A 24,266-nucleotide genomic window follows, 5' to 3' on the forward strand; every position below is an offset into this window, starting at 1 on the left:
ACGTTGCAGGGAAATAAAATATATGAAACAATAAAATTATCACGACGTTTCGACTGTAGCAAACTGTGTGTTAGCCGAAACGTCGTGAGCATTTTATATATATTATTATTTCCCTTCAACGTGACTTTACCGAAGGAACCAAGAATAGGTCAAGTAGTTAGTCATGCCTGTTACTAGAAAAATGCACCGAGATGGAATATTCAAATCTTCCCGACAAAATAGAGTACTGGTTCATGCGTCATCATACGTCTGTTATTATGCAGGATTGAGTCCATGAGAAATGGTCTTCACAGGTTGTCCGTTCTTCATACAGTGCGAAGGAGTTTTGTAGAAACGCTATTCAGGTTTACTTTTCAGGAAGGGAGGCCATGTTCTGTGAGGGGGTCCGATTTCCAGGCTGTTTGGATGCAAACGGTCTTCCTAACAGCCGAGCTTTCCAGGCAGATGGATTAACACAGGTCCCAGAGTTCAGGCAGGTGTAGACGGGAGACTCCTGGCTATTAGCATTTGTGGTGGCCATGCCCAAGGAATTGACCATGAGGAACCGCGTTGAGGCAGAGTTTCTCCAGCAATTACCCTAATGCAGCTAGAGACGGACGTGTCGCCACTGCATCAGCACCAAGGCACGCTTGCGCACGGCCACAAAGAATATCTAGTCAAGCGTCCATAGCGTGGTGGGGTGGTCGTCTTTTCCAGGAGACGAGCCCTTTTGACAATGTGGACATGCTTTGTAATGTCACAACCTAACCTTGATGCTAGTTAAAGTTAAGACTTCGTTTCTCCCCCCTTGCCCCACATTATTGATTGACCTTTGATATAGTTTGTTAGTGTGATGGGAAAGGTCCCTGGAACATAATGTCCACATTTGCATGTTTTAAGGGCATTTTTTTTATTACATATTAAATACAATAAATCTAGATTCAGATTATTTATGCATCGCAAGGTGCTCTTGTTTAAAGAAGCCAATGGCCGAAACGTTAGTACAAGTTGCTGCCATTGAGGGACTTTCATTTTAGGAAATGTGGCCAAATGCAGCACTAATACTTCCTACATATTGCATGCATTCAATCCTAGTAAATGGTCAGAACAGCAGTAGCGCATGTCAGAATTTTATTTGACAATGGTCAGCAAGCTATGCAAGTTCCAGCAATCACAGCCGTCATCAATAGCCACTCCCGTCGAGCACCACAGCCCGGCTCCTGCGCCTCCTGACGGCAATGGCAGCAGACAGGAGCGCAACGACTGCTGTGCCAATGACGAGGAGAACGGACAGAGTCCCAGCCGAGGCCCACGATGAGGAGGGAGCCTCCAGCAGCAGCAGAGCAGCGTCGTTAACAGGAGCTTCTTCAAAGAGCACGGGGCCCTGCAGCGACACCACGTGCTTTCCTACCACGCTGGAAGCGTCAGAGACAGCGTTGCGCTCTGGAGAAACAAGAACAATCGGTTGATGACCACTGGCCCATACAAAAGGACACCATTTGCTTCAGGTGAAGTTCCTCAGAAAAATCAAACGAGTAGGTTATTAATGGCATGCCACGGCTTGTCAAAAACTAGTCTGCAAAGTCAGTGAACGTGATCTAAATAAGAAAAACATAGCAACATTACCACCAACAATGAAAACCCCTTTGTCATCTTGGCAAAGGGTTACTCTGCGAGTCTTTTCTAGGAAAAGAAGCGCAAGATATTAAATAGAGGTTGCATTGGTGCTCACTGTAGCGCCTGGTCTGTCCACACTGCCGATTGCACTCGGTGATGAAGTTGGGGCTGGAGCTGTCGCACACCAGGATAGAGCAGTGTAGGTACACCTGTGGCAGACAGAATGCATCGCGCCAGCAAGTAAAGTTTGACATGTATTAGGTAGTCCTTCTGCCCTCTTCAGTTGTATAAAGTACATGTTATCCCTCCATGAGAACCTGGTTTTAAAGTGGAAATAATCAGGCACTCACGAGGTCACGGGTGGTGCTGCGGTCAGAGTTCATGAAGGCGAAGGCCTGGAGTGCCAGACGCTTGTAGTGAGAAGGCAGTGGCAGGTCAGCGACACCAGGGAAGAACACACTGCAACAAGGAGACTGCACGGGGCAGCTGCACATGCAAAAAAGTGCCGTTTACCCTTAAGCCAACGCAAGTGTCATGCATTGGATTGAATGCACGTATCTTTATTGAAATCTGCACGCGAGGATTAAGGTCAGCTTTACACAGTCAAGACATGTTCCCGATGAGCCAGGCAGCCCAAATGCCAATTTGCAGTGCATCTGTGCGATGCAACCATCACTGCATGTAGCCGGCCTTGTACAAACCACCAGCTCTGGGAGGCAGAGGGTGGCTGTGTTAACATTCAGAACATCAACCCAAGGAGCATTGTGGCCATCGACATTTTGGATGGCACTGCAATCTTGTTTAAACGACGCCAGTACACAAGCCGTTGTCATTTAAAAAAGGACGTAATTAGCACAACTCTGCTTACGTGGGGGATTAAAAAAAAGACAACCAATGCCTCGAACCAGGTTACCTCTGCAGGCCCTGCTGTGGCAGTGAGAGGGTTTAGCGCGAACTACCCCGCCCAGCCTCACCCATCCGTCACAAGCTTCCACTGCGTGGGGTCGGTGTCAACTGCCGTGGGCGTGGCCCAGCAGTCCTTCAGGAAGAGCACCAGTGTGGGGTCAGAGCGGTGCAGCAGTGATGCCTGCACGTAGAGCGGCGTTCCCAGAAGCGTTACCAGCGGGTACTGCCAGGGCTGGTACGGCGTGGTGTAGGAGTTGTCTGGCAGAGTGCGGACATGGTTCACAAGGAATTTGGATTAGAGGCGTAAAAGTCCTGTTTAGAGAGCACATTAGATAAGGCAAAGCACAAATCCTCCAAAACGTGTGCATTACTTTTGAATTGAACCAGGGCACAAGATCAACATTTTCCTGGCATAGAAACCATGGTTGATATTTCATTTGTATTTTCAAAATAAATTGTCACCCTCACCTCCGATTAGCATGGTTGGCAAAATACGGTGTATACAACGGCATCTCTAAATGACTGTAGATGTTGTAAGGGGCACGGTTTCACACGGAGGGGTGGGAATCAGGTGCTAAAAGTTGGCCAAGTTCTAGTCCCATTTAGGCAATTAGTAACCAATGAAGCTATTGGCAACCATTCGTTCATGCAAATGTGACCTGGACAAATGAGGCCAAGAAAGCAGTCCAATTTTGCTTTAAACAATGCCCTCAAGGAGACCGTTATGGTTGATAGTTTGTGCAAACAGATGCATTTGGTAGAGCCATGGGAATTAAGGGTCTTGTCATCCCTTTCAATGTTGACCCCACACTAACATGGTTTCAGCTGGTAGCTGCTAGATTCAAAACCTCAGCAGAAATTAGCATTTGAAGTTACACGTCGTACCATGGAGAATGTGCAAGTCGTTCTAGTTCACTTGTGGCTAACTAAGAACTATGTTTGCAGGTTCACAATACTCTGGCAGCACAGCCTAGCACGTTGTCCGTTTGTTGCAGTGGTTTGCAGTTCAAGTCGAGCAGCCATGCCGGTTAATTCTGCAGATGCATCCAAAAATCTCATGCAGCCTGAATAAGTGGAAATTAAACCAGGGTTGAGCTCCATCTCAGCACTGGATAAAATAAGCACGAATTACAGCTGGCATCCAGCCAGAGGAAATATGGAGAATACAGACCCAAGTCTTCCCTGGGTAGAGCGACACCACAACCTGTGTTCCCCTAAGGTGGCATTTGGCCACTCAGATGTGCACGTTGTGGGAGAGGGCAGCACTCACCAGTGAAGACCTGGAGCAGCAGGGAGAGGGGTCCAGTGGCCGTGGCTGGAGGTGGCGGTGGCAGAGTGCTCACCTGCACTCCAAGCTGCAGGTCGCCACTTCCAAGGAAGCGGCATTGAAGAACCATCCTGGTAAACAGACAACATCTGCCATAAAGGTATGCACCATGCCCTCACGGCAGAAAGAGATTGCAGGGTGTTTTGCAGACGTACCAGTCAAGGGACCACCTTGGTTAACACCGTGTTTACATTAGCTATAAATCATATTTATACTACTTCAGGATATGTAAAAATCACGTGAGACGAAGATAAGTCTCCCTTGTGCGTTGAATGTCCCAATTTGAAAATTAAATCGTTGATTATGGAAGCCGGTTGGTTATGGTTCTGCAGGCGAATGCTGCAAATATTTAATGTCGCAGGGACAGTGGCCATTGATTGGGGTGGGTCTCCTCTGCAAGACTCGTGCTTGACCCTCATGAGCAGAGCACTTGCTGAGGGGTGGTGGCAGTGCTTACTTGTATGTGGACGACTTGGTGATTGCGACGTTTCCATCGACGCAGAGCTCCCGCTCAGAGGCCAACAGTAACTCGTACACGAGCTCTTGCCCACTCCACTGGACACACCAACAAGTAGGTCACACACACGATAATGCCATCGAGTGATCAAGCAGAAGAATACCTGGTGCTAGCCAAGAGTCGAGATGGCTCAAAATTAGATATTATGATCCTCCTAAATTCTGCTTTGGCGCTCGATTCATTTGACACTCAATAATAAAGTGACCATGCTGTTCTTTATAAACTCGTGCATGATTGTGCTCTGCACATCAAGGAGTTGATCATCGCGAAGGGTCTGATGCTGCACTTCACCAAGACCTATGCAAAGTACTTGCGAGAGTTTTTAACAATAAAATAGCTATGATTGATGGCCGCATTTAACTTGAAGGGACCACATTTTCCTGGTCCGACATCCGAGTTTGAGGAACCTGGACAACGCAAAACCAGACCAACGTTATGGTGGTAGAGGTTTCGATATTTTTTGTAAATTTGCCAAAAAACATCTCGACACGTCCATTCCCAAATCGAAAGTGGACGCACAAGTGCAACGGATTGTCCACCTGGAAAATATTGCATTCGGCGAGGGCTGTTTCCCAGACCAGTGTAAAATAATGAATGCAACACCCCTTTAAAATGTTGGCTTGAGCCATAGTGATCCCACCAACTAGTGCCCCATCCCACAGGTGATAAGTCGAGGGTCAGAGTGCATGTGAAGTAGTTTCTTGGCAATGTTGCTGCAACAGGCAGATTCAACCCATTGCAGTATTGATCTACCCGAAGTTATATAGAACGGAGGTAGCTTAACTAAAGAGCCCCAGTTAGGTCTCCAAGATCGTATATGACTGGATCACACGATATTTTGACACCATTGAACGAGGGCTACTAAAATCGGGCAGCCAAGGTTCGGTTTATCCAGTACGGCACTGGGGTGGATCGTCTCAAGTATATGGTCGATCAATTCATCAAGCTGGATGACGGCCATCACTTAGTTGGCGGACTACAAGAATTAATCCTCGGGCCCTTCCCATTTTAAAGCATAGGTCTTTGTTTGCCAATATCATTATCGCATGACAAAGTGCCATCAATATGCCGACGATACACCGCAGTGAAGTCAATATTTTTGATATGGAGCCTCAGGAATATCGTAGATACACTAGCAGTGCACGAAACAGATGAAGAGAAAACTATCAAAGGTTCTGCAGGTTCACATTGGAAAACCATTTGTGGGATGAACAGGTGTGGCAGACGCCAACTCCAAGACTGTTTGATACTCTTTTAGAGCCTTGGGCACCATACAACCCAAAAAGTTCAATTAACACCTTATGCAACATATAGTTAGGTCCTGACATTTTTCATATCAGGCTCTACAACATACTAGATCATCATTGAGTCGTCACAGCCAAGTGGCATATAGCATTGTATCGACAAAGCATTTGCACTTCTCCATCTTACACTTATATTGCACTTCTGCATCTTACAGATCATCTGGTAGAAACATTATCACGCTGAAAAATGTACGAAGCGCTTTGGTATGTGTCATTATGGTACTGCAAAATCCAACCAAATCTTTCCAGTGCTTGCCGTTCTGTACTCCCTTTCGGTTAATAAGTGAAGTTTAAGTCGATTAATTTATGCTCTATTGCGATGGTTACCTGTGGCTACCAGAAGCATGACCATAAACCAGAACACCAAATTATGTCTGCAAGAATTGATTGTTCTCATTTGCGAGAGTCAAATCCTATGCAATTAGCAAAATGAGCAAGCCACGACGAAGGAAAATATGGCAGCGAGTACATTACTGCATCAGGCACAAGTCCACTCGACCAGGAGTGAAGGCGTTGGGATTGTTCTCTGAAGGTTTTAGAATCGAATTCCGGAGACCATAGTCATGAATAAATTGCATTAAAGGGCAACCTTAATGACTGCACAAATTGGCACACGCCACGTTCCCATGTGGTGCATTCAATCCCATTTCCCAGTTGGTATGAAGGTACGTCAATGCTATGAAGATTCAGGAGTGTGCCGAACCAGTCGCTGGGTTTCATCATGGTCACTGCACCACAAGTTACCCATTTAACTACATCAGGATGGGGGCAGAGCAAAGCAGAGTACAGGAGCGCAGTACCTGCACAGTGGCACCACACGCTGCCATGGGTACATCAAAGACTGCAAGGTCTGCAGACACCAGCACGGGGCTGCACTGCGCACCGCTACCGCCAGTCAAGTGCACGGTGTTCAAGTCCAGCGGTGGAGACGTTAGGTTCCGAGACACAGGCACCACAAAGCGCCCATCTGTGGTGCACACTGGGTGGAGCATGGTGGGAGGGTATGGGAGAGTTTGGTGAATCACGAAAGATACCCCATGTAGCCCGTGGTGATGCAACAAGTTCAAAAAACAGCACAGCAGGATGCTACTGTGCACCAACATAGAACCTCACAGCAAGAGCTGCATACCAGCTTCACTGTAGAAGCAGCGGCGTAGAGTGGTGTCGTAGCAGCAGCCACTCTGTGCACAGACGTCCGCGCTCGGGACACTCTGCACAGCGTTGCATGGGAAGTTCCTGCTCTGACCAGAGCACGTGGCGATCTCTAACAGCAGGAGCACAACAGGTGATCGTACAAAAACCCCCACGTACTTAAATAAGTCATCGTTTGAGCCACGTGTCAAGTATGTTAATGAGTGTTACTTGGCACATGAACAAATCACCCAGGCAATGCACCCAATTGCGGAAGTGGAGCAGGGTTAGGTGTACAGCAAAGATAGGCAACGACCGTGCTCATTGGCTGTAAAGGCTATGGCAGTGAAGCACAGTTTGTTGCATTGCATGTCAGTGAAACTCAACCTTGGCCAACGAGGAGAAGCATGGTCAAATTAACCCAAGACCTAGGTGCAGCACCAACCAGCAGTGCATTAGGAAAACGCGTTTATATGGTGCAACTATTGCAATCAGCCATTTGGGGAAATTGCATCGGAAAATTATTCAAACAGCAATTTGTCCAGTAAAAGCCAAGGGCATGAAACGCAGTGGCAGGAAATGCAAAAGCACCAGGAGAGATGTAGGTTGATACAAAAAGGCAGCTGTTGACCCAGCAGACCCATTCTACAGCACCAAGTCATAGGTAGTGCAGTCTGTATGTCAGATTACCAAAGTCAATGGTACTCACCTCCAGCCCTCGCCGATCTTAGGTTCTCAGGGCAGTCGATGGTGAAAGCCCAGACGAGTCCATTTAGTTCCTGCCGCATCTCCACCTGGACCTTCCTCCTGCCGTCCTGGTGAAATCAGCAGCCCTCAAATCAGACTCGGGGCCAGCGCTCCAGGAAGGCTCAAACAAGTCAGTAGATTTGTTAGTGCATTATAAATGTTTGTGCGAGGCCAGGTTAATGACAAGTAAGACTGTCGATAGGAAACCCGTCACCACCTGCCAGCCAGACAAAGATAGGCAGACCGCACGTGGGGGTTGCATTCCTGGGTCCGTAATCACTTTCCCAGGTTAACCGTTGTTATTGTACAAACGGACGCTGCCCTGCTCTCTACGCGTGTAATACACTTTCCATATTTACCTTTCCACAAAACCTCCATTGCTCTTCCCACAAACCACAGCACACAAATTATCACCCTTCACACGGGCATCACGATCCTTGGGCAGATAGTTGACACCTAATGAGCTACACATTTATTATTTATTTTAACTTTCATGTTTTCTGCAAGCAACCTCAATTAGTGCACATCTTTCTGCACAAAGCTCGTATGTTGGTTAGGTCTTCAACTTACATTTTGCTGTTATACACCATACATGTCCAAGTTCGCCCTGTGTGCAATATTTTTCTTACATCTACGTTGGTCTCTTAGAGGCCAGCTTGGATAGTGACCTTTTGTAGTAATACATAGTGCAGTTTATTCTACACCTAGCATCAAACTGCTCCGATTCCAATCTTTGCATCGAATAGTATTGCGAAAGCTGCATCCATTGGCAGGCGTGAAATACACTGAAAGATTGTTTTCGTGTATTGTGATATAAACAGTTAACCGTTCACATATTGCCTCTATCAAGATGGCCACTTGGTGACATGGTCGTCTGGATGGCAAATCTTTACCGTTACGCACAGGTGGAGACCACTTATGCTAGAGATAATAATGATGGGACGGAGACTAAAGACAAGAAAGCAATGCAATGAAACTAGGACATGAGCAATAAAAGATACTTACTAATGGTTGGGAGAGTAATGTAGCAACATGGCATAACAGTGAGCAAGAAGACAAACCAAGGTAAACTGGTAAAAAGACGATGGCAAGATCTTGATAACAAGACAGATGGAATGAGCATGGCATCGATTGTACGGGAATACCAGTCAAGAGAAAGAGCTGCTGTATAAACCAGAAACAAAGTAGCTACCACCGAGGAATGATCGAATTCATAACATCTTAAGAAAACATAGAAAAGGCAATAAAACCCATCTGAAAACAAATGCCAGAGTGGACGGTACGAGCTAAAACAAAGATTAAATCTTGGAAACTTTAAAAATGCACGAGCCAAGCAAATGTGGAGGGAAAATAACACGGTAGACAAAATCCAATTTGATTAAGGCCAGACAACATCGTTGGCACGTGATAGCTGAACGGTTATGGATTGCAAAACATCAAATTCGCTACTATCACATCAGCCCCAGCGGGTACTAGTATTGACGCAAGTCACAACGGTCTCCTCGTGTTCACCTCCACGTGCACGTGGCAGGCATCACCAGCAGCGGTGAAGTGGAGCCCAGCACCGTCCCTCGCGATGGAGAAGCCGCACGCCCCCTGCAAAGACTCCACATCCACGGCCTCATTTCGCACCGCTGGACACAAGAACAAAGTTAGAAAAACCTTCGTTTGGATGGCTTGTACACCACAAGTTAATGTTGGCAGTGTGACTGCAAGGAGAACAAAGCATTTTCAGTGTCAGCTCGAATAGGAAGTCTCCACAGTACCAGGAACGTCTTTAGGACACAGGATCCTCAAGACGCTGCTGGAATCACGGTACTCCCAAAACCTGCACAACGACCTCGTCTAATAGTTGCTAGCAAATAAGGCTGCGTGTCAGATTTCGCGACAAGATCTCCCAAGTAGTCAACTGAGGACTCAGGTGGGAAATGCAGACGATGCGAGTAGAGAACCAGAATCTGACAGGAGTCACCAGGTTCAGTTTACAACGAAAGTCGTCACCTTGCATGAAATGTTCCAATGAAACGAAGAGCCCATTGCACAGACACGCACAATGTGGCATTGATGAATAAGGGAATAACCCATCTAGTAAAAACACGCAATTATCCTATGGAAGAATAAGATAACATTTGATTCTCGTCATCTGCTGCATTAGACTATTTGAAATGAACCCCGAAGCCAAATCATTACCATGCTTCGAATCCCAGATTCTTAAATGTTCCATTGTTCATGTGAATTACATTTCACAACGCAGAATGAACCAAGAAACCTAAACAGCGACACCATAGAAGAGAAACTGCAGAGGTAAGAGCACATCGAAAACAAAGCAGTTGGGACCAAACAAGTGGCCAGAGAATTTCAGTCCAGAAGCAATTTGATCGTATCCTTGAGAAGCTCCATGTAAAGTCATCATACAATGGATCAAGATGCTTAATTATTTCATCACGATTGAAGTGAACGCTCGTGGACTCACTCCGTACAAAGACACGGTAATCGTTGTCAGAGGAGCTGCTCCATCCCACAGAGAAACCCAGAGTGGAGGAGAGGCATTGCTTCAGCAGACCTGGGGGAGGCAGTTCAGAAGTTGGACAGGTCAACTACACCTTATGGAAAAATTGAAAAAACAGCCCGTGCCGGTTGCTGGCTGGGCGCACATCAGTCCCTTCACTTGTCTGTGCACACAAGTCTGTAAGGTGCTGCGTTGTTCTAATTTGGCGCAAATTCCAAAAGGTCACGTGCACGACCCGACAGTATGAACCTCACACCAGAGATCGTCAACCTGCAGCTTCGAAGCCGCAGGTTGAAACATGGCTCATGATGTTTTGTTCGTGGACGCCCCGCATTAGACTCTTGAAATTGTAGTGGAAAGTTTCCAAGGTAGATCCTAATATGTGCAAATTATCAACGCGCGTGCACAGTTCGCCGTTACTACAATAGAAAGGAACTAGGCCATGACGATTTTGCCACGTGAGTGGTACGTATAGGTCGTGTGCGGTCAAACGGCGTACAATTGACTGTTTTAAGTAAAGTTGGAAGAGCCGTGCCAATCAGTCACAAGCCACATTTTTCGAAAGCGTTATTATCGTTAAAAGGAACGTGCATGGGAGCGTTAATGTCACCGAACAACCCCTTTCCAATGCACTGGGGGACTATTAATCATCCCCATGGCGGCCTCGTGCCCAGCAGCAGTGACGTCGGGTCACGTGACTGCTGCAGCGCACAACAAAGTCACCCCCCCCCTCTTCGTCCAGGCAGCGCTCTCGTGGGCTACTCATGTCACCGGTCGCGTCTTCCAAGTCACCGAGACGCCGCCATTCTAGTTTTGCACACGGCAGTGTCTGTACACACGAGGTGGTATTGAGAGAATGGGCGATGTGGTTTGTCACGTGGCTATGGCAGCAGCAGCAGCGCCCCCTTACCACTCGGCTCCCCCAGCGTCCGCGGTCCCAGCGACTGGCGAAGCCTCGCGAGGACGGAGCCCAGGCAGAGGAAGCTGCGGTGGGGGGGGGTGGGGGCACGAGAAACGTGACCGCCAAGACGAGAGAACGCAGGGGAAGGAGGGAGGCAAACACCGCCCCCCAAAAAATGAAGTGGCCAGTGGCGATTTTAGGGAGCACCTATTCAAGGCCACCACGGTGCACGATGGAGTTGGCGTGAACAGCGCCACGCAAAGCCACCTTTGGAACCCCTGCCACCCACAAATGGTGCACGCGAGACATTTCAGGACCGCATTTTTATCTCAATGCATTGAATGGACTTTGTATTTATTTACAATAATGTATAATAGTGTATTGCTCTTTGCTTTGTTTTACCATTTGTTGTTTCAGTGTATGTAATAGCAGAGATTAGGGATTAATAAAGTGCAACCATAACCACAATCATATAAACATAAATATATTTTACAGCAATATATGGGGGGGGGGGGGGGGCGGGGGGACATTTTCAGCATATTTGAATATTGGGGGAGATATGTCCCCCCCAATATACATTACAACTACGCCCTTGGCCCTCTTATAAAAACGTACACAAGCCTTGATTAACCAGAGCTGTTGAGACACTAAAACCCGCCACCACTAAAACCCGCCACCACTAAAACCCGCCACCACTAAAACCCGCCACCACTAAAACCCGCCACCACTAAAACCCGCCACCACTAAAACCCGCCACCACTAAAACCCGCCACCACTAAAACCCGCCACCACTAAAACCCGCCACCACTAAAACCCGCCACCACTAAAACCCGCCACCACTAAAACCCGCCACCACTAAAACCCGCCACCACTAAAACCCGCCACCACTAAAACCCGCCACCACTAAAACCCGCCACCACTAAAACCCGCCACCACTAAAACCCGCCACCACTAAAACCCGCCACCACTAAAACCCGCCACCACTAAAACCCGCCACCACTAAAACCCGCCACCACTAAAACCCGCCACCACGCTCCTCAGGCCTCCTCACCTGGTCAGGAGCTGTAGAAGAACTCGCAGGTTCGCCATCGTTAAACAAATCGGCTGCGTCGCCTCCCTTCGCCCACGGCACCCCCTTTTATATTGAGAGCCCTCAGCGATCCCGATCCAGATTAGATCAGAGCCACCCACGCATTGTTTCATCAGCGAGATTTTATCAGAACATATCCACCCACGCATTGTCTCATCAGCGAAATTTTATCAGAACATATCCACCCACGCATTGTCTCATCAGCGAGATTTTATCAGAGCAGATCCACTCACTCATTGTCACATCGGTAGATGTTTGCTCGATGTCGGCACAAGTGCATGGGTGAGAGCTGCACCGCAATCACGCAGCACGTACGCAGGAGTTAATTGGCTCATTACTGAAACCGAATGAGCCCGCGCGCAGATAAAAGCCACGAGTCGGGACAGTGGCTGCGTTGGCTCTGCTGGTGCCGTGCTAAGTCTCGGTTTTTGTTGTCCTTGCGATGGAGACTACGAGGGCTTTGTTCGCGGTCTTGGGGTTGTTATGTCTTGCCTCTGGTAAGTGGAGTTTGGTCGAAATATGCACTTACGAACTTGTTTTTTGTCGTTCTATGCAACTACCGTGTTGCCTGATAAGAACACCATAATATACCCGTACTAACAATGGGTTTGCTAATGTGGCGTGGTGGTTAATTCACTGTTCCATATACCTGAACACCAATTTGCGTCCCGGTAATGTTAACATCGGCGACAAGTGTCTAGACCTGGGCTTTGCCCTAATTCAGCCCGTACTGATCTGTATGGTCAAACTGACGACAGCAGTGTGCAAGACTTGATCCAATAGTGGATTGCCAAAACGTATTCTTAACCTGTCTTAACGCGTGTATTAAGTTACTGAGGTGCTACTGGGGAATTCGAACCCTAGTATTCGCAGCTCCGTGTGGATGATTGTGACTGCGAGTTTCTGAGACTTTCTACGGCTTCACCGACCACCTGTGTCACTGTTTGGGTAACTCTCGCGCCTCGTCCCGTGTGGCACTGCCAGCTACAGTGGCCACCTCCGCCACGGTGAGTGTGGTGTGTGACGAGGCGACGCTCACGCTGACCGTGAGCAGGGACCTGTTCGGCACGGGTCACCTGGCCCAGGCGAGTGACCTGTCCCTGGGGGTGCCAGCCTGCCCCGTCACTGGGAGCGACGCCCTTGCTGGGACGGTGACGTTCCTCTACGCACTGGAAAGCTGTGGCAGCAGCCTCCAGGTAACTGGCTGCTAATGCTGCTGTAACATAATCTTCGCAATCCAACTGCTTTATTTTTTTGGCCGAGTGTAGATGCATAAGAACTACAATTCCGCATTCGAGTCGAGCCAGACTTCTTCAATAACAGCGGGGTGTATTGCTTTGAAGTCCCCTTGGTATTTGTAGATCGGTCATTGTATTATTATAAGGTCTGTTCTGGATGATCAGTCGTTCATTAGAGCGTTTTTATTCTCCCATTCTACATCAGGAATCTGCATTTGCCATGGTTTGTGTGGATGTGTTTTTTTTATGGTGAACATGAGCTAGGTAAATTATTTAAACCAAGGAACTGCTGCATTGGGTCTTTCAAGTTGTTTGAACTTTTATTTTATTCCAATAGTATCTCACTGGGTAATAAATCCCACGTCTTCCTCTCTTCTTAGATGAGTGCAGAGCTGCTGTCTTACGAGAACTACCTCTACTACCGCCCCACGTCTAACACGGGCATTATCCGCACAAACTACGTCGCCGTGCCGGTCGTTTGCCGCTATCCCAGGCGAGTTGACCAACAGTCTCTTGTTGAAAATTGCTTAATTTTGATCTCCAGCTAAACTTCTTGCTATTCTACCTCTGGCGTTAAAACTCCGTGCCTTTTTCTTATTGTTTAGCTTTGCAAGGCCTGAATTGCAATAAAGCCAAAATTACAGCGATTTAATCCACGCATGGAAAGTCTCCCTGTGCAGTCTGTCATGGTTTTTGGTGCAAAATTTACTGATGCGTACACAGCAATCGCCTGTGTCGTGCCCTGCCTAAAACATCCTGCCTTGCACGTATCCACGCCTGAAGTGGTGCATGCATTGCATACTGTGTGAACCACGGTCCCCTTAATTCTACTCCATTGCATAGCATTCTTTGCACCAAGTCTCGTACTTGCTCTTATTTGGTCCTCATCGGTTATACTTCTTGCACTTTGCGATGGTAAATATACTCTGAAAATATGGTTATGTATATCTTCGCTTGTCTATTTTTTGCAAGATGTTAACGGCATTGCCACAATAATCTGGTCACAATTAGTGCTATTGAGAATCACCCACCTCTGCTCGTTGTAGAGAATGTATGCCTGATCTTCTCCTCGCTGCAGGAAGGGAAACGTGTCCAGCAATGCCATCAAACCCACATGGATCCCCTTCAGCAGCGCCAAGGTTATGCAGCAGCAGCTGAGCTTCACGCTGAGGCTCATGACCGGTCAGTGGTGATGTTAGGACTTTGCCTATTCTGCACATGGCTGCTACAAAGGATGGCAGTTTAGATTATAAACCCTTCAAGATGTTTGCTTTGTATTAAAGAATAGGTCCGATATATGACCGAGGTCCCTAAAACTTTGAGGTTTAAGAATAGGTTTCTCTTTTCTGCCAACAAAACAGGTGTTAAGATGTTAAAACGCCAAACTGAAACGTTTTGCAAGGAATCTTGTCTGCATTTAAACACAATGCTTGTGGTCAGAATTCAAATAATAAATGCATTGCCTTTAAAACTGGTCCACACCAGACGGCTTTCTTTTGAGCCTAGAGACTCCGGTGCAAACCAGAGCTTTTTTTCGAGCAATCGGTTTATAAGTTAATGCATATATTATAAGAGTATTCTATTTCCATTATGACCACATTTTGTGGTTAATGCAGACATCATTCCTCGTTAAAGGTTTCAGTTTGGTGTTTTGACATCTTAACACCTGTTGCCAAAAAAAGGTAAACCTATTCTCATTTTGGTACTGACAGAAGATCCCATGATTTATCTGGGATTCTTCCACAAGCAGTGGCGTGAGCAAGCACTTTCCTAGCTGCGCTTTGAGTCTGCACTCGGCCTTGGTAATTGTGTTTTGATAGTGTCTAATTGTTTGTTTTTATTTAGACGACTGGAGTGTGGCGCGACCTTCCACCGTATACCAGCTGGGCCAGACTCTGAATGTCGAGGCGAGCGTGCAGACAGTGAACCACGTTCCACTCAGGATCTTCGTGGTCAGCTGCTTTGCAACCCCGGTTCCAGACAGGAACTCTCCCCTCAGCTACCAAATAATTTCTAACTCTGGGTGAGATTTCTCTCTCTCTCCTAATCCTGTCTGAATGTTTATGCTCCTTGTCGTAAAGGTGGCATTCCACTGCTTGAGCATACAACAGAGCCTGACCTTGGAATGTTGCTGAATCTTGCTGATGGTTAAGCCTGCCCAGGTATATGGTGAATGCTTTTTGTCATGTGGTGTCGGTCAATACACTACTGATCAGAGATGTTGTATTGTGCGTCATTGACTGCTTTGGTTTGTGGGTGGGAGGAGCCCCTGAAGCGGTGGGGCTCGGTGCAGCATTATACAGTGGAAGAGGAGTATGACATCTCCTAGCGCTGGCTTTCTGCTAGCCTGCCCTATGTAAAGCCACGTGTCATACGTCTACGGTGTCTGTGCAGGTGTCTGGTGGATGGCAAAGTCTCGTATGATGCTCACCTTACTTCTGGGTTCCTGCTCCGGCAAAGTGACAACGTCCTTCGCTTCTTCATAGATTCCTTCCGCTTCCTTGCGACGTTGACCAACAATGGCGATCAGGTGATCCACCGTCATGCAGGCTTCTACAGAAACCACCTTTCAACCACGTGGTAGGCAGTGTGGTTGAGTGAGAAACTCTCTTCCTCTTCTCGGTCCAGGTTTTTGTCTTCTGCCAGCTGAAGGTTGCAGATGTTGCAACATCTCCAACAGCTGTCAATAAAGCTTGCACCTACAGCCCCTCGGCTGCATACAGGTTGGTCTGCTTCCTTGCATTGCCCAGAAATGTTTTTTTTTTTGGCGTCTCCCATCCAATAGCTCAATCCATGCCTTGCATGTGGACTACCATATTGCATGCATGTGTGCTTAACTAGGATCCCCTAGACCTGACTTGGGTTTCTAGCTGCAACTGGTATCATAATTCCTGTGTAGTCCCGCGGGTCTGCTCTTGTTTAGATGTATTCAGGTGGTTATTGGTCATAGCCTGCACTTGCCTTGAGTTTAGCAACAAGTGCAGAAGCCTGCATGCGGTGTCCGTAATTCGTTTGAGCTCCTTTTTAAAAATCTCGGAGCCTGGTAGCCAGAGTTCAAATCTCACTCGTGGCTAATATCAGGAGCATCAACTGAGATCTGCCTTCGTAGATTTTTTTCTCATGCTAATCACTTGGGCTGGCCACAGGCTGCCCCTTGATGCTACAAATACTTGCAATCCTTTTCCTTGAAGGCTCTGACTTTACAGGTCGGGTGCTGTCCATACAGTTTAACAAAACTACGCCCAGAGTTGGATTCCTGGCCACTGCTCCCATCGAGTGGTATTGTCGCCATCAGTCTGGTCGAGCGTGGTGCTGGCCCAATGGTACACCACTGTACGTTGCTTGCCCTAAACAGGTGCTCGATTGGCACTTTCCTCAAATGTGAACGGATACGCGTGAGCATTGCCTATGCCACTACAGACGCCGTTTGTGTGCAATGCAGGTGGGTCTCTGCTGATGGCTTGGACTCGGTGTGCAGCTGCTGCGAGTCCACGTGCCCCAGTGGAAGAAGGCGCAGGGATGCGGCAGCAGTGACTGGTGAGTACAGCCGTCATCATCGGCCATTTTTAGTCTTGTACAGGAGACCCTTGAATATCAAGGGAGTGTAGTTCTTGGAAAGTGTCATTTAAAGCCAAACTGACTTTCACTATGTAAACCTTACCTAGATAATGGTGTTAGGTATGTGGCAATTAAAAATGGAGGCATCACCATTGAAATAAGTACTATAATGTGCCAAGTAAACTAAATTGACATTGTAAAAAACATTCCCATACAATAAATGGCAGGTAAATACTGTCCTTGCAATTGTATGCGCGGATGAAGTAGTAGTACAATGCTAAAAACTCTCCAACCAGAATTCAATTTCTGCTTCTCCCTCCCCCCGCCCCAACACCAGGTAATACTGCTCCGAACTGGTCTTGGGCCTCCCCAAGGTCTATTTAAGCCTTGTTAAATGAATACTTGGTGCAATGTGTAAAATGTCGCCCCAAGTGAAACCAACATGGCCAAGTCCAATTCTGTCTAACGGCACTTGCCCCAACAATGTAATAGGCAAGATGCTTACACGGCAAAGGTTGAAGTGTCGCTGCCTGCCTCGCATCTGTCGTCCGCTCTGCATTTCTATTGGCTGATGATGCAGGAAATGTGGGAAAAAATATACCCATGGAAGGCTGACGCAAGCCCCCGTAATGGCTAAATTGGTATACAAAGCAATTGTGCATGATTGCTCAAACTATATAAAGCTACGGCATTTACGGGTCGCCTGTACTGCAAATTGCGTGGCATATGATTTGTGGGGATTTCCCTAGTAGGATGACTTTATTTTTGCAAAACGATGATGCTTTATGAAAGGACATTAATGTAATTTTCTTGCGTCTGAATTTGATAGCTTGCATACAAAGGCTTTAACATTAAGCTTTGCTGCGTAGGATTCTTTGCAAACTGCAAGTATTCTTAGTTTTTTCGGTAAAGTCACGTTGAAGAGAAACAACAAAATAACAAAATATATATTATTTTGTTGTTTCTCTTCAACGTGACTTTACCGAAAAAACTAAGAATATGAATTACTGCAGTCACGAAAGCTTTAAATCAAAATTTAAACTGCAAGTACTTAACATTTCCTCCGTGGAGCCGCATTAGGATGTGCTAATGCCCCCTCCTACACTCCAAATGGACGCTGCTGCATATATTCTTGAGAAAAAAATGTCTAAATTAATGAAATTATGTCAATTCATGGTCTGTATTACCAAATATTGCCAGTGCAATGATTCTCGCTTTAACTGATTGTGTTTGAGTAATTCCGTGAGGTCCCAGAATTCAGATCTCACCACGGTCTAATTAAGATTACTATGCATGCACTTAGGAACCACTCACTCTTCTGTGCTAAGCAACCGTAATATCTAAGAACACTTTAATTTGCGAACACCCTTATCGGAATTGTCAACACGGTACTCCTGAAAATGGCCTACTTATCCGTACAATTAACCATCATGGTTACGTTTGTTAATACTGAGCAACAGAACAATTGACCAACTCCTCGGAGCAGCGCGATAATAGATGTCTGTAACAATGATTATTCATACGGAACGTGCTAAAGAACATGTGCCCAAGGGCAAAAGTAAACGTCAATGAATTCATTGGTAAGATTGTGCACTTAACGAAATGCCCTGAAACGGTAAAGGGGATGTGTGCCTGTTTGGCTATCAGATACTTAGCAATTGGCTAATGGGGCATCAAAAAGAAGAATCTCAACGCCATAGTATTCCAATGAGTGGTAAATTCGTAACATAGATGCTTGTATATATTTAGCGTCAGCAATTAATTGGTAAGGTTATGCAATTAACAAAACGAATGACTAAAATTACTTTTAAACGACCGTATTCGTGTAACGCAAGCGACGGAACAATGCTCTTCACGATCGGAAAATCCTTAACATGCCACCTTGGCATGGCAACCCTCTTTGAAACGCAGAACTTTTTGTAACAATCTTCGTCCCATATTCTTAGTTTTTTCGGTAAAGTCACGTTGAAGAGAAACAACAAAATAATAAAATATATATATATAACAATAAAAAAATTCTCACGACGTTTCGACCACAACTCAAACGGTCATCTTCAGATGTGGTGGTTTGCATAAATTTAGTTTTAAACGGCGCATTTATTTATTTAAAAAAAACGTTAGCGTCACGCGCAGCGATTTGGCAGTTTACCCAGGACTAGTCCATCTATATTTTGAAAAGAGGAGGGGGGGAGAATTTTTTTATAATGTATGCTGTCTGAAAGCCACTAAGCGTGAACAATCAATTAAGAACTGAAATGGTTTATCAAATCTTTCCAATGATTGCTAAGATAGAATCCATCTTCTCGGTTGAAATTGTCTCTGCTTGTATATGTGGATAGCCTCATGAACGAATCTCTCATGGAAGCCAGATGGCTTACAAAGAACCTCTGTCTTGGAAAAGTCAATGGCATGTGAGCCTACTGAATTAGAACAATGATCTGCTACGGCCGAGGTGTTGGTCCTACCGTGTTTAAGGTCTGCTTTGTGTTCATGAATGCGGTCCGAGACATGGCGTTTGGTTTCTCCAATGTAACTACTACCACAGAGGCAACTTGGTTTGTAGACACCAAGGTATTGTATGTCCGGACTCGCATCTTTTACAGACGGAACCAGATCACGGATTTTATGTAATGTGTTGAAACGGACCTGGATCTTGTGTTTATTCAAGATTTTGGAGATCTTTTTTTGTGATCCCAGCAATGTAGGGTAAAGTGGTGGTTTTGAAAGGCTCCTCAAGAGGGTTCTTCTTCATGGTTTGAGTGATAGCTTTGCGGATTGTATAGTCGGAGTAACCATTGGCCCTAAGAGCTTGGTGTACGTGCTTGAGTTCACTGCTTATGTGTTCCTGGTCGGATATGCATTGGGCTCTATGATACAGAGTCTTGATGAAAGAATTATTCTGTGATGGATGGTGGTGGGAATCCGGTTTCAGATAAGCATCCGTATGGGTAGCTTTCCTGTAGACAGATTGGCTCATTGAACCATCAGGTCTCTTTTTAATTAGGACATCCAAAAAAGGTATATTGCCATCTATTTCGACTTCCATGGTAAATCTGATGGCTGGGTGTATGGAATTGATGTGGTCGAAGAATTGGTCTAGAGCAGGCCGGCCATGTGGCCAGATGACAAGTGTCATCCACGTACCTCTTCCATAAGGTTGGGCGCAGAGTTGCAGTCTGGATGGCGTCAGTCTCAAATTTCTCCATGAAAATGTTAGCTATAACTGGAGAAAGGGGGGAGCCCATTGGGGTGCCCACAGTTTGTTTGTAGAAAGTTCCATTCCAAGTGAAGTATGTATTGGTTAAACAGTGTCTCACCAGGGGGGGTACCTCAGTGTTTAGTCCTTGATGAACCAAGTCTTCAATGATTGCAATGGTGTCAGGTACAGGAACCTTGGTGAATAAGGAAACTACATCAAAACTGACAAGCAGGTCGTCTGGGGACAGGGAAATACCCTTGATTGTCGATACCAGGTGAGTAGAATTTTGTACCGCAGAGGTGGTCTTTCCAGTGAAAGGACGCAAAAAGATGACCGTTTGAGTTATGGTAGAAACGTCGTGAGAATTTTTTATTGTTTATATATTTTATTATTTTGTTTCTCTTCAACGTGATTTTACCGAAAAAACTAAGAATATAAATTACTGCAGTCACGAAAGCTTTAAATCAAAATCTTCGTCCCGTTATGCGCGTCTTGCCAACTGAGTTGGCGGCTTCCAAGGTTGTGGCGTTCTTTCTACCGAAAATGCCTCGGTTCGGCGTGTCACACACGGCGCCCTCACCTGCTGTTTGTCAGTCTCTCAACCGCTCGGTGGTTGAGTCGCCACGATGCTCATGCTGTCATCGGTGCCCGTGCTGGCAGGGATGATGGGGGTCTGCCTCGGGCTGCGTCAATGTGCGTGATGATGACGTCGGCACTCGCAGCTCATCCAATGGCTGCAAAGCTTCACCCCCCCCCCCCCCCCTCCTTGGCACCAGACCCTGTTGATCCTTGTAGACGCGACCTTTGCTGGAGTTTGCTCGGGTTTGCGAGTCCGCACGCGCGTGGTTAATCATTAGCTGCTGCGTTGCTGGTCCTAAGAAGTAGCAGCTGGCTAGCGCGACTACCCTTCCTTCAGGAGGGTTCCTGCCGCTGTCGGCTGCTATTCACAGGTCCTCGCTGAATTTGCAGACTTCTAAACATGTATTTGCACGCCATCTTAGCTTCTCGCAACTCTTTGAACTTGGTGCAATACAACTGGTGGCAGTCCTCAACTCAACATCACGACGAAAGTAAAATAAGACTTTCAGCGATACTCTGTCAGAGCCGCACTTGGCAACACGTCGCCCCTCTTCTGCGAGACTCCACATCCATGGTTGATTTCGCGGACCATACACGGGAGCTTGCCGTTGCAAGACTGATTTTCTTATTTGGCTTAATTATATCCGAATTTCTCCCACCTCGGCTCGTCTTCTAATGGACTGGAATTCCTTTGATTTTTCGGCCAGCCTTTCTGACCGTTTGTTCGGTGTGCCTTCGAATTTATTTTTCAAGTAATTTCCTAAATCGCATCAAGGCCTGGCACCTCTTTCCCCCCTTCCTCCAGCCATCTGTGGAAACGTATGCTTTAAATTGCCCCAAAGTAATTCTAGTTTCACAACTTTCAGCAGCAGTTGTGACTGACCATTTATGTGCCCCAGTGCTATAAGCCGATTAAAGCATGAGAAAAAGAAATGGGCAAAATCACTGGTAATATGGACTACAAAAAACCAAGCTCTAAAGCCTGGGCATTCGCCACATGACCAATGTGGTTCTCTTACTCAGGACCGTCGTATGCGGTTGAAGATGTGATGCTGGGCCCCATCGTGATTGCCAAGCCCTTCTCAGATAATGCTGAGCCAAGCAGCCCTGCAAAACAGCAGCAGCCACGGGTTTCTGCATCCAAAGGTAAAGCTACCAGATTTTTTCATGGCACTTTTCTAGTCTCAGGGTAAAAGCGATTAGTTTTCATACTTTGATTCTGGCATGAAGGTGATGTATCTGCTCACCCAGAGATCTAAATGCTCTGATGCATGGATTGTCTTTGTACTGTTCGCCTTTTGCGGTTTTCTGGTTTGACTCGGACTAGGCCATGAAGGTTGTCTCTGTAGACCAATTCGTTTCGAAGATGATACCTTTATGTAAAAAGACTGTTCACCAAAAGTACGTGTGGTTAATCCAGACTTAATTCCTTGTAAAAGGTATCTATTTGGTGTAAATATATGACCACCTGTTTTATTGCCAGAAAGGATAAAACCTTTTTTACATACCAGCTGATTCAATTAAGGCTATACCAGGACGTCCATGAGGCAATGACTCTCTGGTTGACCTCTTGGATTAGCAGTCTGTAATACTTAATCTCTATACGGAACTTTATGCAATTTGGGGAGGAAGCAATTTTGTTTTTCGAGGTACAAAACACGGATATTACAGCAATGCCTAACAGATATTGCCATGATCCTCCTTAAATGTCCTTTGGACGTCAGCTGTAAACATATTTAAGATAGCAAGCTGTTTTTTAAATGAGCTAAGATGTGTGACCATGCTGAACTCAACCCATCCACCAGTGTTAAATGGCCAACCCTTGGTGAGTGACATATTTGAACGGCACGCCTTTCACACCTTGACAAATACTTGGACAGGTCAAATTCCCCCACAACCTCCGGCATGTGGAAACCCTAGCTTAACAGCTCCGCAGTTAGCCACCAGCCCTTTCTCTCAATTGGTGTTTTACAGGTGCTGCTCCCATCCTTGGTCTGGGAGTGGCTGCGCTGGTGATGGCTGTCGCGGCAAGCGCCACGGTGGCTTTGTTTGTTTCGAAGAGGCGTCACGCGACTCCTTCAAAGGGATTAGAAACGAGCTTCTAATCTTCAGTTGCTTTGCTTAACATATGATAATAAAACTCTGGTGCATTACTGCTTCTGGTCTTGTGGGGTCTTTGCTTGGTGTTGCGAGCACTTCGTGTAACTACGCCATACCGCAGTTCATGAGGGTGAGTATGGAAACGATTAGGTGGTCTCCAATTCATGCGTGCCAGGACTAGTGGGATGTACCTAAGTATGGACAATTTTTTTTTAAACCTTCCCAATTGTCTTAACTGGCAGTCATTCTTTGCCATGTACAATGGAGCAGTTGACCAATTTCACGTAAGAAATGCATTCTTATGCCACTTTACTCTGCTATAAAATGGCGCCTAAAGTTTACAACGGTTGCAGTAATTGGGCATTGTTGGTACATTACAAAGACGGGCAATGTGTAAGGTACAACAACCGTGCAAAAAAATAGGAGGGGGGCATGGGGGTAGATGGGCATTTCAAATGGAGGGTGTGAGGGGAAATGTAGCGAACCGAATGTGGGAGACTGAGGGCGGAGAAGGAAGAGTGGAAGGGGGGTGGGCAAATGAGGCCCCTAAAATCAAAGCATGTAGCTGATGGGCATATTATACTATCCGTACACCATTCCGTTTGTGCTCCTGATTTACCACTGAGGGGCTAGACCCCTCTTCGGTCCCTGGCTCCCCCAATCCGGCCAGCTCGTATCGGGCTCTGTATAAGAGGGGACCACCTGGCCTAGAACCTCTCCTTTTCCTTACGCTTAGAACTCAAATGTTCAAGGACTGCATGTGCTGTTTCTTTCTTCGCACTTTCTGTTTATAGGTGGCGTAGCCACTTCGAAAGGGTTTAGCCACAGATCAATCCATTACATTTTTGGTCCGCGTTTTGGGCAACTGAGAAAATTGGAGACGTTTTCTCTCGTTGCTTGGCACAAAGGGCAGCAGTTTGGGTCGATTCCATTTTGGTGATTGGCTAGCGCATGGAGCAGTAACCTGAACATAGTCGAGCCAGTTTTGTGCGAGTTGCCCGGGTCAGGGATTTTTCGTGGTCTCCTATGGGTGGGGGGCCAACCCCCTCACACAAAATTGGGGGCTTGTAGGTGTTTAGGCAGTGCATGGTGGCAGCGGTGTGCAAGTGGTTCAAATTTGATTTGGTGGTGGAGCGTTTAAAATAGATTGCACTTTGGCAGAGCTGAAAGAATGCAAGGCGTTTCGTTTTCCTAGCAGGTTGCAAGGATGCGTTGTAGAGTGGTATGAATCCAGATATTGATCGGTGAGAAGCTTGCAGTGCTTTTGAATCAGAACTTTGGTTTCTTGGTGGAGATTAATGGCCGCCATGATGTGGCATCCTGTGGCTAGGTGAAGTGCCTGGGGTTTTGGGCGGTTTGTAGCTTTTGGTAACCTGCAGAGGAGAGGTTTTGGACACCAACTGGAACTGGCAAAATTGATGATGGGACGTCCAATGGCTGTGTAGGTTAGGAGTAACGTTTCATTTTGTTGACCCCAAGATGTGCTGGCTATAGCTCGTAAGATGTCATTTCGTTTGGTAACTTTTGCATGGACGTTTCTGTTGTGTTGAGCAAAGCTGAACAT

The 24,266-nt window shown here is 46.5% G+C and overlaps 3 protein-coding genes across 3 annotated transcripts; 2 read left to right on the top strand and 1 right to left on the bottom strand.

Annotated features, from left to right (window-relative positions):
• Positions 1-1,096: 1,096 nt before the first annotated feature.
• On the bottom strand, positions 1,097-11,054 carry LOC142907428 (zona pellucida sperm-binding protein 4-like). Its single transcript, XM_076056921.1, has 12 exons — positions 10,948-11,054; positions 10,002-10,091; positions 9,041-9,162; positions 7,491-7,596; positions 6,780-6,914; positions 6,451-6,629; positions 4,287-4,384; positions 3,773-3,900; positions 2,571-2,760; positions 1,947-2,082; positions 1,712-1,805; positions 1,097-1,422 (listed from the first exon to the last, which is right to left on the bottom strand). Exons 4-12 carry the CDS (start codon positions 7,567-7,569, stop codon positions 1,163-1,165), a joined length of 1,299 nt encoding a protein of 432 aa, XP_075913036.1. The 5' UTR covers positions 7,570-7,596; positions 9,041-9,162; positions 10,002-10,091; positions 10,948-11,054; the 3' UTR covers positions 1,097-1,162.
• A 1,338-nt stretch (positions 11,055-12,392) lies between these two features.
• On the top strand, positions 12,393-13,913 carry LOC142907430 (zona pellucida sperm-binding protein 3-like). Its single transcript, XM_076056923.1, has 3 exons — positions 12,393-12,525; positions 13,013-13,224; positions 13,647-13,913. Exons 1-3 carry the CDS (start codon positions 12,471-12,473, stop codon positions 13,812-13,814), a joined length of 435 nt encoding a protein of 144 aa, XP_075913038.1. The 5' UTR covers positions 12,393-12,470; the 3' UTR covers positions 13,815-13,913.
• A 402-nt stretch (positions 13,914-14,315) lies between these two features.
• LOC142907429 (zona pellucida sperm-binding protein 3-like) lies at positions 14,316-22,755 on the top strand. Its single transcript, XM_076056922.1, has 7 exons — positions 14,316-14,448; positions 15,112-15,289; positions 15,661-15,796; positions 15,895-15,989; positions 16,709-16,803; positions 21,626-21,748; positions 22,577-22,755. The coding sequence occupies exons 1-7, from the start codon at positions 14,409-14,411 to the stop codon at positions 22,705-22,707; spliced, it is 798 nt and encodes a 265-aa protein (XP_075913037.1). The 5' UTR covers positions 14,316-14,408; the 3' UTR covers positions 22,708-22,755.
• The last annotated feature ends 1,511 nt before the right edge of the window (positions 22,756-24,266 follow it).

The sequence above is a fragment of the Petromyzon marinus genome, chromosome 79 (assembly GCF_048934315.1).
Source record: "Petromyzon marinus isolate PM22_M1 ecotype Great Lakes invasive population chromosome 79, UKy_Petmar_22M1.pri1.0, whole genome shotgun sequence".
In the NCBI taxonomy this organism is placed as follows: domain Eukaryota; kingdom Metazoa; phylum Chordata; class Hyperoartia; order Petromyzontiformes; family Petromyzontidae; genus Petromyzon; species Petromyzon marinus.

Bases quoted from the DNA above. Each gene is read 5' to 3' on its own strand.
- LOC142907428 (XM_076056921.1), bottom strand. From the start codon at position 7,569: ATGCGGCAGGAACTAAATGGACTCGTCTGGGCTTTCACCATCGACTGC. The intron at 6,915-7,490 runs GTGAGTACCATT...TCCTGCTGTTAG, and splicing joins AAGATCGGCGAGGGCTGGAG to AGATCGCCACGTGCTCTGGT. The intron at 1,423-1,711 runs GTGAGCACCAAT...TTGTTTCTCCAG, and splicing joins TGGACAGACCAGGCGCTACA to AGCGCAACGCTGTCTCTGAC.
- LOC142907430 (XM_076056923.1), top strand. From the start codon at position 12,471: ATGGAGACTACGAGGGCTTTGTTCGCGGTCTTGGGGTTGTTATGTCTT. The intron at 12,526-13,012 runs GTAAGTGGAGTT...TGGCACTGCCAG, and splicing joins GTTGTTATGTCTTGCCTCTG to CTACAGTGGCCACCTCCGCC. The intron at 13,225-13,646 runs GTAACTGGCTGC...CTCTCTTCTTAG, and splicing joins GCTGTGGCAGCAGCCTCCAG to ATGAGTGCAGAGCTGCTGTC.
- LOC142907429 (XM_076056922.1), top strand. From the start codon at position 14,409: ATGCAGCAGCAGCTGAGCTTCACGCTGAGGCTCATGACCG. The intron at 14,449-15,111 runs GTCAGTGGTGAT...GTTTTTATTTAG, and splicing joins CACGCTGAGGCTCATGACCG to ACGACTGGAGTGTGGCGCGA. The intron at 15,797-15,894 runs GTGATCCACCGT...TTCTCGGTCCAG, and splicing joins TGACCAACAATGGCGATCAG to GTTTTTGTCTTCTGCCAGCT.